This window comes from Bemisia tabaci, chromosome 5 (assembly GCF_918797505.1).
Source record: "Bemisia tabaci chromosome 5, PGI_BMITA_v3".
Taxonomy (NCBI): Eukaryota; Metazoa; Arthropoda; class Insecta; order Hemiptera; family Aleyrodidae; genus Bemisia; species Bemisia tabaci.
Window position 1 is genome coordinate 44,365,777 of NC_092797.1, and position 16,330 is coordinate 44,382,106.

The window sequence follows — 16,330 nt, forward strand, 5'->3', positions numbered from 1 at the left end:
CGCAGAACACGACACGCCACTGATTAATACATCTTAAACTCAAAACGTAGGCGGTGATCGTCATAAAATTAAGAGGAACCCACTTGGGGCAAAGACGACGCCAGGACATCGCATGCATCACCTAATTTAAACCGCAGTCAAAGTGTCTAGACGAAGTATCGTCATAAATTAAAAGATAGAAAAGACTGAAATTATTAGAATAAAGCAACTGATTCCAACTGCGATTGCACAGTTTCTTCGTCGGGTACGGGCCATCGCGAACGAAATTGACGAGTCGTCGGCCAATTCGAGTGCAGAATGTTCGGACGCTAGTGTATTTTCAGTTGAAGTGCTCAAAAGAATTGAAATGAATGTGTGTGAATGAAGTATTCAAATAAGAAACTGAAATTAATGATTCGTGGAGTGAACACAGTTTTATCGATTTTCACGGGTAGGAAACCGATTTTATTCTACCATTTGACTCATCAAGAATTCCGTAGTTTTATTTTCGACTGAAGTAGAAATGGCAAGCGATCAGAAAAATGGAAGCACACCCGCACAGCAAGAAAGAGGTGACGTCATCAAAACCCCAGGAGACACGGATTATGATCCAGATGAAGACCTAGGAGAGAAAAATCTGACAACGTAAGATATTTGTTGCATCTTGTACAAGCTTGCATAGTTGCGTATAAAACAGGGAAAAATGTCAAATCTAACTCTATTTTTAAATTCGTGCTGGAAAAATATGAAGAAGCATATTCAAATGTAATTTGGTTTGCAGCATAGTTATTTTTCATTGTCAACAAATTTCACGAAAAAACATTATTGGCGGGCAAAAGAATCAAAGCATGAATAAAAGTAAATTCTATTACGTGTTGTAATCGTATAAACTAACAGTTTTTATTGAACTTTCAAAAAGGGGAGGAAAAAAATTTGAATTTTTGTTCGAGCATAATACAGAGGAAGTATCATGTCTTGTCTTTTTTGCAATTATTAGTCATTATTAGCTCTTTAAGCCCACTCAAGTGGAGTCTCCGATTTGATAAGAGACATTGTAAGGTATAGCTTAATATTCCGTTATCGATATTCAACTGTCGTCAGGACACCTGTCGACCCATCAGAATATGAGAAATTAAGTGTTTCCCAAAATAAAATTAACGATCAACGCTCAATGTCATACGTTCGAGAATACATTGGTGGCCACAGTCCGAAACCACATATCTCCATTGCGCTGTTTCAAAATTTCCGCACCTATGTTATTTTTCTAAAAATTTTTAGCCAATTTACAACTCGACATTTTTGCAGAATATTGTGCTAACATGGAGGGAAAATCATAGCAGTATTCAAAAAATTACTTTGGCTAGCTTTTCAAGAAAAAAAATACGACTGGAAGTCTGCAACGTCGCAATCGGAGATATGTGGTTTTGCCTTGTACCATCGATATCGCCAATTAGGAAACTATGAAGGTGGTTTAAATGCTCATTAGTTATTTAAACCAATCGCCAGATCCCTTCGAAAGTCTACTGCATAGATAGGTTATTTTAGTCGATTTACAAAAATAAATGCAAGGAATGAAAACTGGAACAAAACTTACTTTTTTTTTTTTTTTATATCAAGCGAAATTAACGCAAGCAATGAGCGCAAAAGCTTATTAAAATAGTATTTTTTCTTCTTCTTTTCTTTTTATCTGAAGCACATTGTTCTTTTGGCAGTTAATATGTTACTGATTTACAAAAAAACTTCGTCTGATCTCAAAAAGAATTCTTGAGTATACCATTTTAGTACCAAATGTAAGAAATTAAAGGAATGTGAAAGTTTTACTGATCTCTGATTTTATTTGGAAGGAGAAAATTTTCTTTACTATGGTAAGCGACTGAGGTTAGCCAGTTTTTGTTATGCACTACATGTTGTAAAGCAAAATGTGAAACATTCACAAATCAATTCTTCATTTATGTATTGAGTTGTTATTATTTTACATAAACGATGCGCCGAATGTACAGCAATATATTAATTTTTGGTTTGCTAAATTTATGCTGTTGTACCTATTGTTTGATACGTTTAATCTTGATGATTACAGTTACTTCGAGACATTACTTCATATGCTGAAAGTTAGCCTGGGCACTGGAGTTTTGGCGATGCCGAAAGCTTTTGCCAATGCTGGCTATCTTTTGGGTATGATTGGCACAATCATAGTCGGAGTTCTTTGTACTTACACAACGCAGATGCTTGTACGTATAGTAGTAAACTAAATTTTATCGAAGTTCTTTTCTTTCCGATAACTATTTTTTTTCCTCCTTTTATTTGTGCTAATTTTAAAGTTTGAGAAAAATGACCTTGATGAGAACCCCTTTGATGAGTTGCCCTTCTGCCCCCCCCCCCCCCGAAAAAAAATCCTTAGTCCTACCTGTGAACTCCTACACAGAGACACAAGGCAGGTCAATGATCAAAGTTTTGGGCACAATTCTTGCCCTGTACGATTAATCTTGTAAAAAGACTTGAAAAAAATAAATTGGAGTTAAATATTTGTTTTGTGAATTTTTGCTACAATATTCTGTAATTTGTTCGGAAAGTCCTCATTGTGAGATCATACTTTGACAGGTCCAATCAGAATACGAGCTGAGTAGAAGACTGCGAGTGCCCAGTATGACGTATCCTCAAACTTTCGAAGCAGCGTTCTCAGAGGGACCGAAGCGATGCAGACCATTTGCTAAAGCCGCGGGGTCAGTTCTTGCATTTACATTCTATTTTTATCACATTTCGTCGCTTGATTGGAATCAATGGCGATTTTGCAAGTTGGCAACACTGTTCCTCCATTTAAATCCATTAAAAATCTCGATTCTAGCTGAGATGAGCTGCCCAAGAATCGATTGTTTTGTATACCCTCGAGAACAGAAGTGCTTGACTACACATTAAGATAGCCCGGAGAAACATTAAGTTATACGGACGAGAGAAAATGTAATGTTCCATCATAATCAACGATACAGCTAGGTTAAAATACTTGAAATTCCAACGAGACTCTTTGTACAGACACGAGCAGTGGGAACTCTCAAAATTTGGAAACATGGTCGTTTCTAAATTTAAATCCATTATAAACATTTGATCGAGAACTAGGCAGCTTGTCCCAATAGATATCGATTACTGTTCAACATACTTTCAAAAATATGAAACTCAGGAGTGCTATCCTCTGCGAATTGCCATTGCCATAAACTTGAACGACTGCTGATGGAAAATTTTAAGTTCGTCTCCTGTAAACTTAGCTTTATCGCATCAAAATCTAGACAGCAGTCTAACAGCAGCAATCTGTGTTTAAAAAAATCAATGTTAGTACAGTTACTTTTTCAATTATTACATTAAAAATTGAAAAAATTTGTTTCGACTAACGAAGATGCCTCAAAATTGTGAATTTTAATGACTCTGTTTAAAAATGTCCGATCCCCCTTATTTATTTCAGGGACGAATGAAGTAATCATGTTGCTTCACTTTTTATTAGGAACACAGTGAGCAAAAATTCTGACATTTTGAAAAGGCAGCGTCAAATCGTTTTCTACAGAAAAAATGAAATATGGCTGCAGCTTGGCAATGTCACAAATCAAGCTATGCCTCTCTCTAGTTTTGCCAATATGTTCTTATCATAATATATAATTCTCCCTGGTTTTTAAAATGTCTATTAAATCTCACATTGTGTATGATTGGGAAATCTTGTGTTCTACTAAATTTGAAAAGTTTCATGACTGAGTAAAGTACGAAGAAAACTCTAAAGTTTTGTTTTAATGATGCTATGGCCCTACACCTCAAAATGTTCATTTTTTTGCAGCGTTACGTGCAATCTGATTCTATTCCTTCTTCAATGCGGTCTCAGTTGTGTTTACATGGTATTCGTAGCTGACAATCTAAAGGCGGTTAGACATATTCCTATTTTGTCTTTTTATTAATTACGAAATATTTTCATAACCTCTATAATTACTCAGATGTAGTTCCATTTTCTGGAGTGCAACTTGAAGGTAATTCGTCTCATAAAATAAGTGAAGATTTCATCAATTAAAAAATAAGTAAAAAACGAAATAACGATACCATATTAAAAAAAATGAAATATTTAAGCCTCATGAAATAAATTATTTCATTGGCTCCCTTCTAAGATACTTATACTTTATGGATTAACTAGCCTAACTTCCGTAAGGATTCGGAAGCTCATTGAAAACATTTCCTTTTCTTAGCACCATGACTTTAACTTTAAATACGTCTCGCACGGTTTAAATGTATTCCACACATTTTTTTCCACATCCAAAAACTGAGAGAAAAAGTTCGGTAAAAGATACCAAACCTCAGATCATATGAAACACCATTTTCTAACTCGATGTTAAAATTTTTCAGCTCAAGTTGCCAAAGTTATCGGCCATAGAACCCAAGATTCATATTGAATCCCGAACTTTCTTGGATCAGGTGACGGTGTGTTTTTGGTCACAAAAACAAAATTTCGGTTCTTTTGGCCTAGAGCTTCGGTCCTCATGATAAAAAACTTCGAATCCCGTCAGAGGCGTGGCGCGCATTGTGATATTGATTGAACTATCATTTAAAGCTACGGGAAAAGATCGATAAACCGGGAGTACGTAACGAACACGTTAACAATCGAATATTTACCACAGCTTCAAATGGGGAAGTATCAATAATCGATCATTAGTACCTCGCTACTGAAGTTCCTGTGATCGAAAACTTCGGGTACCTTACCGAAAAATTTCAAAGCTCAACGTAACTTGAAGTTTGGTATCATTTACCGAGATTTGTCTCTCAGTTTACATTATTATCAGAGGCTTGTATTTACATTTTCACGTACCACAGGTATTGGACCAGTACATCGGGACAACAGACATCAGACTATACATGGCGTGTCTCTTGGGCCCACTGATCATTCTCTGCTGGTTCGGTAACCTGAAATACTTAGCACCACTGTCTTTCTTTGGTAATTCCATGACCATGATCTGCTACTGCATTACCTTCTGGTACGTTCTCACTGACCTGCCAAGCTTTTCCACCAGGAAAGCTGTTGTCGATCTCAAACAGTTCCCACTCTTCATCGGCACGGCGCTGTTCGCAATGGAGGCTATCAGCGTGGTAATCTATTATGGATTCCATTTTACAATAGAGAATTACTGGTTGTATTTTTAGCTTATCCATAAAGCACCTCATCATAAGGAAGCTCATAGATTTTATGTTGTTTCTAAAATGAGTCGTAAATAGTAAAGTCATATACTGTAAAATGTATGCAAAATCGTCGCTCTATAACTTTTTGATTTTTACCTGTATAATTTAAAAAACTGATCAAAATTCAAATGAACTGATTTGATCATTTGGTTTTTTGGCACGAATACTTATCGTGCGTGCCTCATTTTTTGTCAGAGAGTGACTCGTAGGTTTAAGAAGGTAAATATTGAGGTGGTCAATTCTTTTGGCAAGGTGAGATTTCTCATGAAACGACATATTTTACTGAATTTCCTAAATATAGTTTATAATCGCCTCAAAAGACTGATTCTGTTGCGCAGATCGTAGAACTGAAGTTTCGGCTCACCAAATTAACGTTAAGTTCCATCAACTTCTTTCATTCAGTCTTCTAAATAGGATGCCTACTGAACAATTTTGCATGTAAAACCGAGGATTTTTCTCCGTGATTGACCGCTCTACAACAGTTTGAAAACAAGGTGGAGAAATGATGCTGGGTCCACACCATTTCGCGGGGAAAACAAAGGCAAGAAGTTCCAAAAATTAAAATTAGAGTCAAAATTAAATTTTTGAACTCTAATGCGCACCAGTACGAAACTGAGGGGGGAGATTGTTCAGCTCAGGCAGTTTGCATTGGAATATTAAGTTGGAGTCACAGCGAGAGATTTATACCGGTTTGGGCCTTTTTAGACCTCATCAGTCGTTTCCTTCAACAGTTTGATATCGATAACTCAAGCTTGAGCTTTTGTAAAGTAAGGGTCCTTTTAACGTAAGCGCTTACTCGTGCATGAATTCATACACATGGAATAAAACATAATATGATTTCCCCTAAGGTTATACCTCTGAAGAACGAAATGAAAAGACCAGCACAATTTCGCGGGTCGTTCGGCGTGCTCAACTGCTCAATGGTGCCCATCACAATCTTGTATCTCCTTGTTGGACTTGGCGGGTATTTGAAATACGGGGATGCAGCAAGAGGAAGTATCTCTCTCAATTTACCAACAAGTGAAGTGTAAGAGAAAACAAGTTATTCATCTTTTCTGAAAAACAGTCCGCTGCTATTAACTGCTAACAACGTGGAATTGTGCTGAAAAGTTACTTATCTCAATAAGAGCTCTATAAAAGCTCCTATGTATTCAGAGGATAAAATCGAGTAGTCTCTGTCGAAAATCAGGGAGGTCATTTTTACGACCACTGAAAAAAGAGGAAGGGGCTGTTAGATAATATGGACATTTTAAATTAATTATGGGAGTACCCCAACTAATTGTAGTAGTACCTCCATTAATTAAATTACTAACCCAAATGGTGTGGCACTACCGCAATCAATCGGAAATGCCCATATTATCCCACAAATTGGGGTAGTACCACATATTTAGGGAATAACCAGTGATAATATTTTTCGTGACAACTCCTACTCCATATCGACGGTGAAACTACCAAACCACGTATCTCGTTTGCGGTGTTTAAAAATCTGCGCTCTTATTTAATTTTTTTTAAGTAGACCAAATCAATATCATTCCTTGAAATTTTCACGGAATTTTCTCCGCACAAAGAGAAAAAATCACAGAAATTTTCAAGACTGGATGTTAAGTAGTTTTTCATTTAAAAAATAAAGTATGACAGGAAGTCTGCGACGTCGCAAACCGAGATACGTGGTTTGGTAGTTTCACCGTCGATATATTCTCCAGTCAGGACTGGTTAAAATAACGTGTGGCATAAGTCAATGATATAATGCTGAAATATCAAATCATATGCGAGTTAATTTTACGATACGGATGTTACCATTTTTTTCAAATATATATAAAATGGGCGTCCTTATGCCGTAAGGACCCATGCAACAAGAAAATTAAATCAAAATTAACTGAACGTCTATACTTTATTGCATCCACCTCAGTAATTTCACTCTTTTCAACATTTCTTTACGAGGCAATTCTGTGAAATGATTTTGACTGAATTTTATCAGTCCATGGAAATCTTTTACATTAGCAGTTTTTCTGGGAAATAATTTATGCAGGTATGAGCGATTTGTGGTTCATATTCCTCGCTAATTGAGGTATCAACTACTAAATTCTCCATCTAAACTCATTGATATTTTTTATTAATTTTCTCCTGTATTTTTCTCATCATTTTTCTTTGTCATTTTTCAGGCCAGCTCAATGTGTAAAATTGATGTTAGCTTTCTCAGTCTTGATTAGCAACACCGTACTGACGTACGTAACGTCAACTATCCTTTGGGAAGAATTTCTAAAGTCAAGGTTCGAAAATTCGAAGAGAAAAGTTGTATGGGAGCTCTCTGCCAGAGCTTTCTTAGTTTTAGCAACATGTGAGTACATTCCTTAATTAACAGATCAAAGGTCAGGAAGAGCATGACGATTTGGGCAGTTCGATTAATGTCCTATCATAAACAGAGACGAGAGAGCATTCATTCGTATTGAACAAATTAACATACCGGGGGATACGAAAAATGGTCGAAAAACAAGGATGATCACGAGAACTTTTACCATAGGCGTGAATGAAAGAGTTATTAGGTGACGATGTTAAAATGTGAGGAAAACAGTTTAGCGTTATCAAATGACAGATTTTGTTATATATGGGGACATTTTAATGCATACACTGTTAGAATTTGTGAACAAATTCAAGGAAAATTTGACCACTGTTTGAGGGGCTTGGAGTGGACTGAGCGCGCGAGTGCAGCTTTTGCTATTTCGAGGATCACGTGTTTGAATTTTTGAAATTAAATGGATCCCTAGGGTGGACAGCAAGGTCAGATTGACATTTTGATGCTTAAAAAGTGGAATTTGGGAGCGAATATTTTACAGACTATGTCTTAAGACTAGTTTCACTTGAAATCATTAAAATCTCAATTTACTCAAAAACTGCACTTATGCGCATTGTCCTCCAAGCCCCTCATTTCAACCGACCATGTGACTTTCATACACGAGGAGATGTCACGAATGATTGGAGCGGAATCAATGAAAAAACCCAACAGACTCATTTAAAAAGCTTTTAATGGTATAATTATCAAATAAGTATAATCTATTTTAATTTTCTCCCAAAAAACCTGAAAGGAATCATTACATTTTATTCCTTTGCCCATTTTAAATAATTTTCTTTGAGGAAAATTATTTGCACACTTATATTATCCTACGTTAAGTTTTTGCTGACTAGCCAAAATATATTAGACTTAAAAATAAACAAATATATGATAAACAACACCATTATATTTTGGTTACAGTTGTTATAGCTGCTTCAATCCCTAACCTGGAGTTGTTCATATCATTAATTGGAGCTCTGGGATTGGCAAACCTTGGCCTCGCTTTTCCAGTAATAGCGGAGACCCTCACATTCTGGGACAGATACCATGGTTGCTGGTTTTTCTTCTTCATTCTCAAAAATATCTGCTTGCTGCTCGCGGCGATCTACGCATTCTTCATCGGCGGAGCAACCAGCATCATCACCATCTACGAAAAATTAATGGATGGAACCTTATTTTAGGTTCTAAAATAAGAAAACATTCCGCATAAGTCCAAAGCAAAACATATTTTTGATTTGTGAATGATTTCGAGAGATGAGGCAAACTTAAAAACGGTAGAAAATCCTCCAAATTTGAAGCAATTTCAACGACAATTAAAGAAAGGTACCCTGATAGAATAAATCAGACTGTCAACGCCAAAACACATGAGCATCCATTGATATTAGGAGGAATCAGTAAAATTCAGTACTCTGTTTTATTGATATGTGCTAGTGTCAATAAATATCAACTATATTTTGGCATTAGTTAAGTGATTATTTTTCTAAGGAGTGCATGTCACACGATTTTAAGATGTAATTAAAGTAATATGTAAGCCTTTTTTTGACATTTTAAATGTTACAAAATTAATAATTAACCATCCGCATTATAGCATTGCTTCGATCTCTCCTAACTCGAAAACGCAAGTCTGACGAGCTTTTGATACCAAACCGTTATTAATGTTGCCTAGCATTAAAAATGAAGGCTCAGTAATATGCGCGGCGGCGGGCCGTGGTACGCTGAACGTTGCGGCGCGACGGGCGGCAGGACAGTGCCAAACGCGCATTGGCGCCTACAAACCTAAGGGGATACTTCAAGCATTGCGCAATGCGTGAAGTATCCCGTTAGGTTTGTAGGCGCCAGTGCGCGTTTGGCGCTGGCAGCACGCTGCTCCGCTCTGTACTAGGTTCTAATGTTTAAACTCGCGGAGTCAGCGTTATTCAACCCACGATTTTGAAATGTTTGCATATTCTGCATAGATTATTCTCACTTTAATTGACGGGGGAAAAATATATATTATAGGAAAATATAATGTGAGTTTTGTAAATTTTAAGGTGGTTCCGTGTCAAATTTTATGATTTCCAAAGCACTTTTCCGGAAAATTGAAGGGTGATGGATAAAAACGGAGGTCACATTCGGATTTACCATCTCAAAATACATGAGAATCACCTGATTTCGATCGGGAGGCATTTTTGTTATTTTTTTACTTATGTTCTTAATCGTACGAATACGGGGAAAAATCTGTAGTCTTAAAAGCGTCACAAATCACATTTTAAGTCAAGTTTCTTGATCAGGATGTTAATATTTTGTTAAACTAAGATGTACAATAAAATCAGCAACCCAAAAATCATAAGATCCATTAACTTTTAAAACTTTACATTGCATTTTCGATTGAAGTTCCATTAAATCCAGTCTTTGGAGTGTGGACCATAGTGCGGCAGTGGAGGAGGAGGTTAATATTCATGTTCAATAGAACCAATAGGTCTAACTTTACATTTACTTACCTTTGTTTCAACATATAATTCCTCTTGCAGACTGCAAATTTGGATTGGCAAAGTAATTGCTCCAATTTCCTTATTTTTGAAATTTAAAATAATGCTTACAGTTAAATTTGTCTCTTTCACAACAAAATGTGACTGCTTTTTCTCATTTTTCAATTAATCCACTCTTTCGCCGTGATAAAATGCGTGAATTGAGTATACATTCTGTATTATTGAAAATATAGGCAGAGTCTAAGGGAAGTTGAAGACGAATTTTGAAAATCGTATCTGAAATTGTTTGATGTATACTGGTTGTGAAAACGTGGCAAATCCATTATTATATGTTTTTGGGGTTTAAGTTTTAATGTTTTCGATAAAGATTGAATTTTATAGAGGCTACAAATGTGACATTCGTTCCAGTTGAGGGAAATTATTAAGACAGAGGGGGAGAGAGAGAGAGAGGGGGGGGAGAGAGAGAGGGGGAGAGAGAGAGAGAGAGAGAGTGACCGAGGAACTTGGTGGTCTCGTGATAAAAAATTAAAGTTCTCCTATGAGAGCTATGTAAAACTGTAGAACACTTTGAAAAAACACTGTAATAATGATAAGCGACGAGTTTAAACACTTGAATTCAAGTAATTTTGATCGTGCTTATATTATCTGAGAATATTGAGTATTTGATCAAAAAACTAGTTTTCAAATGCATTCCCAATTAATAATCGAACATTGTGCCCTCTGTGAACTTTCTATGCCCATCTTCAAATTGGGTTTGTACTGCCGAGCTAAGGAAAAACGCCGTAAGAGCATTCAAATGTTGCCAAATTCCCACTTAGAAAATATTTATTTGAACAACATGAATCTTTATTATTAAAAAACACTATATGAATATTTATCATTGAAATTTCAGACACTTCAGATCAAATTACGAACAAAATTTTCGAAAAAAATCAGATGAAAAATATTTACAATTTTTCCGGAAATTTGCAATTTATTGAAGGAGATTTGGCAACGTCTGATGGCTCATATGGCTTTTTCCTTAGCGTAGTAAACCCAGAAAGCAGAGTGGCGCAGTGGAAGCGTGCTGGGCCCATAACCCAGAGGTCCGTGGATCGAAACCACGCTCTGCTACGAAAAATTTTAAAGGTAAACATTCGTTACTTACATTCTGCCATGCTAAGGAGAAACGCCGTATGAGCCTTCAGACGTTGCCAAATGTTTCCTGGCAAATCACTAATTTTCAGGAAATTATTTGAATATTTTTCTACAAATTTCCCAGATAATTTTGTTTGTAATCTGATCTAAAGCTTCTGAAAATTTCAAGAAAAAATATTTATAATTTTCCTCACAAATAGACATTTTATCGAAGGAAATTTGGCAACTCTTGAATGTTCATACGGCCTTCTTCTTTAGCACGGCAGTATTGTCCTTTTGATTCGTGGCAGACTAGCGAATCAGCACAAGACATGTATAATCCACTAAATTACTTGTCTTCCTAAACAAATTTTTTTCAGATAATGTTCTAGCTTTTTTTATGATTGGCAAAACGCTAACTACAAATCTAATTTTTTTTTTTTTTTTTTTTTTTTTTTTTTTTTTTTTTTTTTTAGAAATGGTTTAACAACTTGGTGAAATTTTAAAATCAAAGAAAGTTTAAATGTAGTCAGCTGTAAAAGAGAGGCCATCGAGCCATTTTCAAACGCAGAGTATTTCAATTCATTTTTGGCGGAGATACAATTCTGATATTGCATTTGATTGCAAAAGTTTACCGACACGTCTAACTACACCCCGTTGTGATCATCAGCGTATGTTCTCTTCCTATGCCAACATTATAAAGCCGACATCCATGAAACTCCGGTCATAGATGAATTTAATTTGTTGATAAACCTAATGTCTGCAAGTTTTCGAACTATAGTCTCTCGTTTTCCTTTGAAGGCGCAAAATGTCAGCCGGGCATTGATCTCCTTGTACTTGGGAACCAGCGCCAGGATTTTTGAATCGTGATCGAAAGATCTTCTTAATCAATAAACAGCATTGCTAAGATAGGATTTATCGATCGAGGGCGTTCAGCCTAATTTACCTGGAGATCGACTCACAATTATCGGTCGATATGTCGATTACTAAAGTCGAACAATCTGTGGCATGGCGTGCTTTGCGATATATCGATTGTTATGCCATTTAAACCTGTGGGAAAGGATCGATAAACAGGGTGTTCGCTACGAACACCTTTATAATCGATTCTTCACCATAGCTTCAAATGGGGAAGTATCGATAATCGATCATTCACGCCTCGCCGCTGCGACCAATGTGTATCTCCGAGTGTGACGTTAAGTAAAATCTCCACTCAAGTATTCATTTTTTATAAATGAAAATTTATAAATAGTTCCTCTTAAAATTTTCTGATGATCCTTGTAGATCACTCTCAAATGATCACATCGAAAATGTCAAGAAGATACCAAGGACTTCTTTAAATAATAATTACTTTAATTTAAAAAAAAGAATAAAAAAATTATTCGAGATTTTGAAACGTTGCAATCGAGGTACGATTACAACAGAGATACGTTATCGACTTTCGCATAAAAAAAGAATAGCTACTTTTACAATGAGCACAGTGGCTTCCAGGATCTACCTTATTTCTATCTCTAGCTGTGGTAACAAATCATTTCGGTCTTATAATAGTAACGAGTAATGCGGTATTGTTACCAGACCGGGGTTATTGTTACCAAAAAAGTAGCATCATGCTCACGACTAAGGAAGTAGGTAGAACCTAGAACCCACTATAAAAATTGTAGGAGAAATGGTTTCCTTTTTCTCCTTATCAAGCATCGATATCGAAGGTGAAACTCCTAAACCACGTATCTCGGTTTGCGACGCTGCAGACTTCCTAGAAGAGTTTATTTTTAGACAGAAAAACTACTCAACGTCCATTTTTTAAAACTTCTATGATTTTCCTTTTCTGTGAGAGGAAATTTCTGTGAAAATTGCGAGGATTGATGTCGCTTTGTTCCTCTTCAAAAAAATACAATGTGAGCGGATATTTTCAAACGCACTGCAATTGAGATACGTGGTTTGAAAGTTTAACCATCGATATGTAGTTCTTTTTTAATGATTTAAGCGGCTTGAGGTCGGAAAATCGTCTCATTCGAATAGTCCACGCAGAAGTTGTCAAGAGAGACGGCGATGGAGACTCGGAACACGAAATCTATCCTCGGGTAACTTTTCATTAACTCCCTGGCCCATTCCTGTCTCTCCATCATCATGAGTGCACTTTTGGCGGCCGAACGGAGCATTACTGGTTTCTGAGTCGCCAACACCTTCACTATGAAAGAATGATTCCCAATCTGTAACACAGGATGAAAATGAGAGACGTTTTAAAAATTATTGAGCACGTTTCGCAACGAGTTTGTTCAGTTACTTTTAATTCTTGTATTTTTGGAAAGTATACGCAGTGAGTAACTGAGGTTAGTGTCCGTAAGACAAATAAGATGTCAGTCGGAGGTGCTCAGCAAAGCATAGTCCTGGAGGATGGTCAACACATAGAAAGTTGCGAACAATACAAGTACCTGGGGGTGAAGCTGACTTCGGATGGGAAGCTGGATCAGGTCATTCGGGACCGTAATCTTCTAGGAAGGAAAGCCATCGCCATGCTTAATGGGATCCTTTGGGACCAAAGGATTTCCAAAGACAACAAGAAGAGAATTTATAACTCGGTTGTCAAGCCTATTATCACATATGGCAGTGAAGTATGGCAGTTGAAGAAGCGGACCCAAGAAATGCTCAAGGCGACCGAGATAGATTTCTGGCAAAGATCGGCTGGAATCTCGAGGAGAGAACGTGTCAGGAATGAACGTGTCCGAGAGATAATGGGCGTTGAGGGGACGATTGTGCACGATATCATGACCAAGCAATTGGTATGGTATGAGCATGTGCAGAGAATGGCTGCGCTGATACCAGGTTGCCGAAGAAGGTGTTGGAGTGGGTCCCCCCAGGTAGGCGACGGAGAGGGCGTCCAGCCAAACGGTGGGTAGAGGGCATCCATGAAGAGATGGAGAGATGCCAGCTTCCGGAGGATCTCTACCATGACAGATTCCTGTGGAGAATAGGCGTCGCAGAGCTCCCAAGCGCGCCGTAAAAGCGGCTCATACATACACATACGCAGTGAGTGCACACGCACATACACCCTCACAAGGGAGAATAATGATTAGCAGCTGTGACTGGAAGTGAAGTCGAGTTTACTCCGATTTTTTTTAAAAAATATTAACCAACAAATACTATAGTTCAAAGTCACATTTAAGCTCCGGTGTAAACGCACATTACTAAGGAAGGCAAGATGGCGTTCGGAAATATCCGTCCCGCTACAGGTACACTTTCGACTTTCTACTTCGAGTATGCCCCAACCAGCGTGCATTCATAAAATTGATAATATCGGCCCTTGCAGACTAAATATAATTGGTGGGGACTGTAATACTCGCAGAATTAATTGCCTCATAAGTAAGAGATGCCACACAACTTGTAATTTAAATTCTGGCTCTTTTTTTCTATTTGAAATTAACCATTACGACCTCTCTATGAAAGGGATCACAGTCAACCAAAATATGTAGGTCTGAGTGGATGTGAACGACGCAAGTAAGTTCCTTCAACGCGGTGGCGACTTTCTCAATGAACACGTAATGTTTTTTGCCTAAGTATCAGAACGAAGGCAAACTGAACGAGTACTCAATCACAATTTGGAACGCGCCCTATTAGTTACACAGGGTGTCCAATAAATTTCGTCAATAACTCTCGTGTGATCGATTAAATTAAGCTGACAAAATTCGGGCTATCACGTCATTCGGTCAGAAACTGAAAATTTAATTGTGACAGGAAAATTTACTTAGTGTGATGTAAGTTTCCTGATCGTGATCAAACCGTTCTAGTTCATCACATGTTTCTTATTTGCGACGACAACCATTTTCTCTGTCATGACAGTTCATTTTCTCTGGATGATTTTGAAGATTGTTCACGTCCCTCTGACTCCGTCTTTTTTACACCGTAGTCGCAGACGTATTCTGCCGTCCTGATGTAAAACGCCGTATGAACATTCGAGAGTTGTCAAATTTCTTCGAATACAACATGTAATTTTTAAGGGAAATCTTGCATATTTTTCTTTGAAATTTTCAGTCGTTTTAAACAAAATTGCGAACAAATTTTTCTATAAAAATTTGAAGAGGAATATTCACAATTTTCCTGGTAAATTGTATTTCATTGAAGGAAATTGGCAATGCCTGAAGGCTCATAAGGCGTTCTTCCTCAGCACGGCAGTATTCTGCTTGACAGTCGTGAGAAAAATTGACAGCCGATCTTGATTTAGGTGTAAAGTGACTTTCAATGATTACTGTCGTTGAAATAGGGCACCAACCTGCGGTTTACTCAGAAACACGAAATCGCAATGTCGGCCAGAATCTCCGACCTCCACGCGGCTCAGCATTGAATAGTCGCTAGAACCCGTCTTGAAAATGTTGGACAACACGCCGTGGATGTATGTATCGAAAAACTCTGGGGATTGACCCGACGGACCCAAAGTTCGCAAAGAGAGCAAGCTATCACTAAGGACCTCTTGAAATTGATGAACTGTCAGCTCTGCCACGGGCTGCAAGATGAAGGAAATATTCAGAGGCTCTAGGTCTTCAAACGTGTTCTCCGTTGCTGCAAAAAAATACCATTCAGCAGACTGATTATTATAATTGGATAATTGAACGTATTTCTGCTGAAAGGAACCAGAAACGAGCAGGAAATATGGGGTATGCTCCAGAAAGCTGCATAAGAAACAACGTAAAAGTGAACGTGATTGAGGAAACGGAAAAGTGGGATTTCACATTGAATCAAACCGCCAAAATATGCAGCACTCATGAGCCGTGGATATTTGACATGAGCGTTGTGGACAGGGCTCATGAGTTAATGCGGCATCGTTAAGCTCGAGCTTAAACTTGGATTTTCAAAACGGTCACATTTACGCGGAACGGATCCGGTACACTCGTGACGTCACAGTACATGACAACCTGGTCTCATTATCATGTATATCGACGGTGTAAGTCGGCGATCACATAACTCGGTTTGCGACGTCGCAGACTTCCCATCATACTTTATTTTTTAAACGGAAAACTACTCAACGGCAATTCTTTAATACTGCCGTGATTTTTCTTCTCTGTGCGAAGATAATTCTGCAAAAACTTCATGGTATGATGTCAATTTGTTCTCCTTTAAAAAAATAACATACAGGCGGAGATTTTCAGACACCGCAAACGAGTTATGTGATTGCCGACTTAGACCGTCGATATGTGTTTCTCCGTAGGGAATTGGCAGCCGCTTGATGAAGAGACCAGGTTTGTCATGC

The 16,330-nt window shown here is 37.5% G+C and overlaps 2 protein-coding genes and 1 non-coding gene across 6 annotated transcripts in view; 2 read left to right on the plus strand and 1 right to left on the minus strand.

The window, feature by feature from the left end:
• Nucleotides 1-12,379, plus strand: LOC109032669 (proton-coupled amino acid transporter-like protein acs). 2 transcript variants are annotated; one of them, XR_011899920.1, is made up of 9 exons: nt 1-624; nt 2,057-2,207; nt 2,578-2,699; nt 3,794-3,878; nt 4,816-5,088; nt 6,027-6,205; nt 7,341-7,516; nt 8,429-9,243; nt 9,340-12,379. XR_011899920.1 is itself a non-coding variant. In XM_019044918.2 (8 exons), the coding sequence occupies exons 1-8, from the start codon at nt 503-505 to the stop codon at nt 8,686-8,688; spliced, it is 1,368 nt and encodes a 455-aa protein (XP_018900463.1). In that variant the 5' UTR covers nt 1-502; the 3' UTR covers nt 8,689-12,379. The 2 variants fall into 2 exon arrangements, 1 of the variants encoding a protein (XP_018900463.1); XM_019044918.2 differs by having other exon boundaries at nt 8,429-12,379.
• Nucleotides 11,017-11,088, plus strand: TRNAM-CAU (transfer RNA methionine (anticodon CAU)). The gene has a single exon. It is a non-coding gene; the product is annotated as a tRNA-Met (tRNA).
• LOC109032438 (uncharacterized) overlaps nt 11,648-16,330 on the minus strand; it is a 14,325-nt gene continuing 9,642 nt past the window's right edge. For all 3 annotated transcript variants that reach the window (XM_072300806.1, XM_019044567.2, XM_019044577.2), the window contains exons 3-4: nt 15,356-15,642; nt 11,648-13,298 (exon numbers count right to left, since the gene is read on the minus strand). In XM_072300806.1, the coding sequence (XP_072156907.1) occupies nt 13,068-13,298; nt 15,356-15,642 (518 nt within the window). In that variant the 3' untranslated portion in view covers nt 11,648-13,067. The remainder of the gene's footprint in view (nt 13,299-15,355; nt 15,643-16,330) is intronic.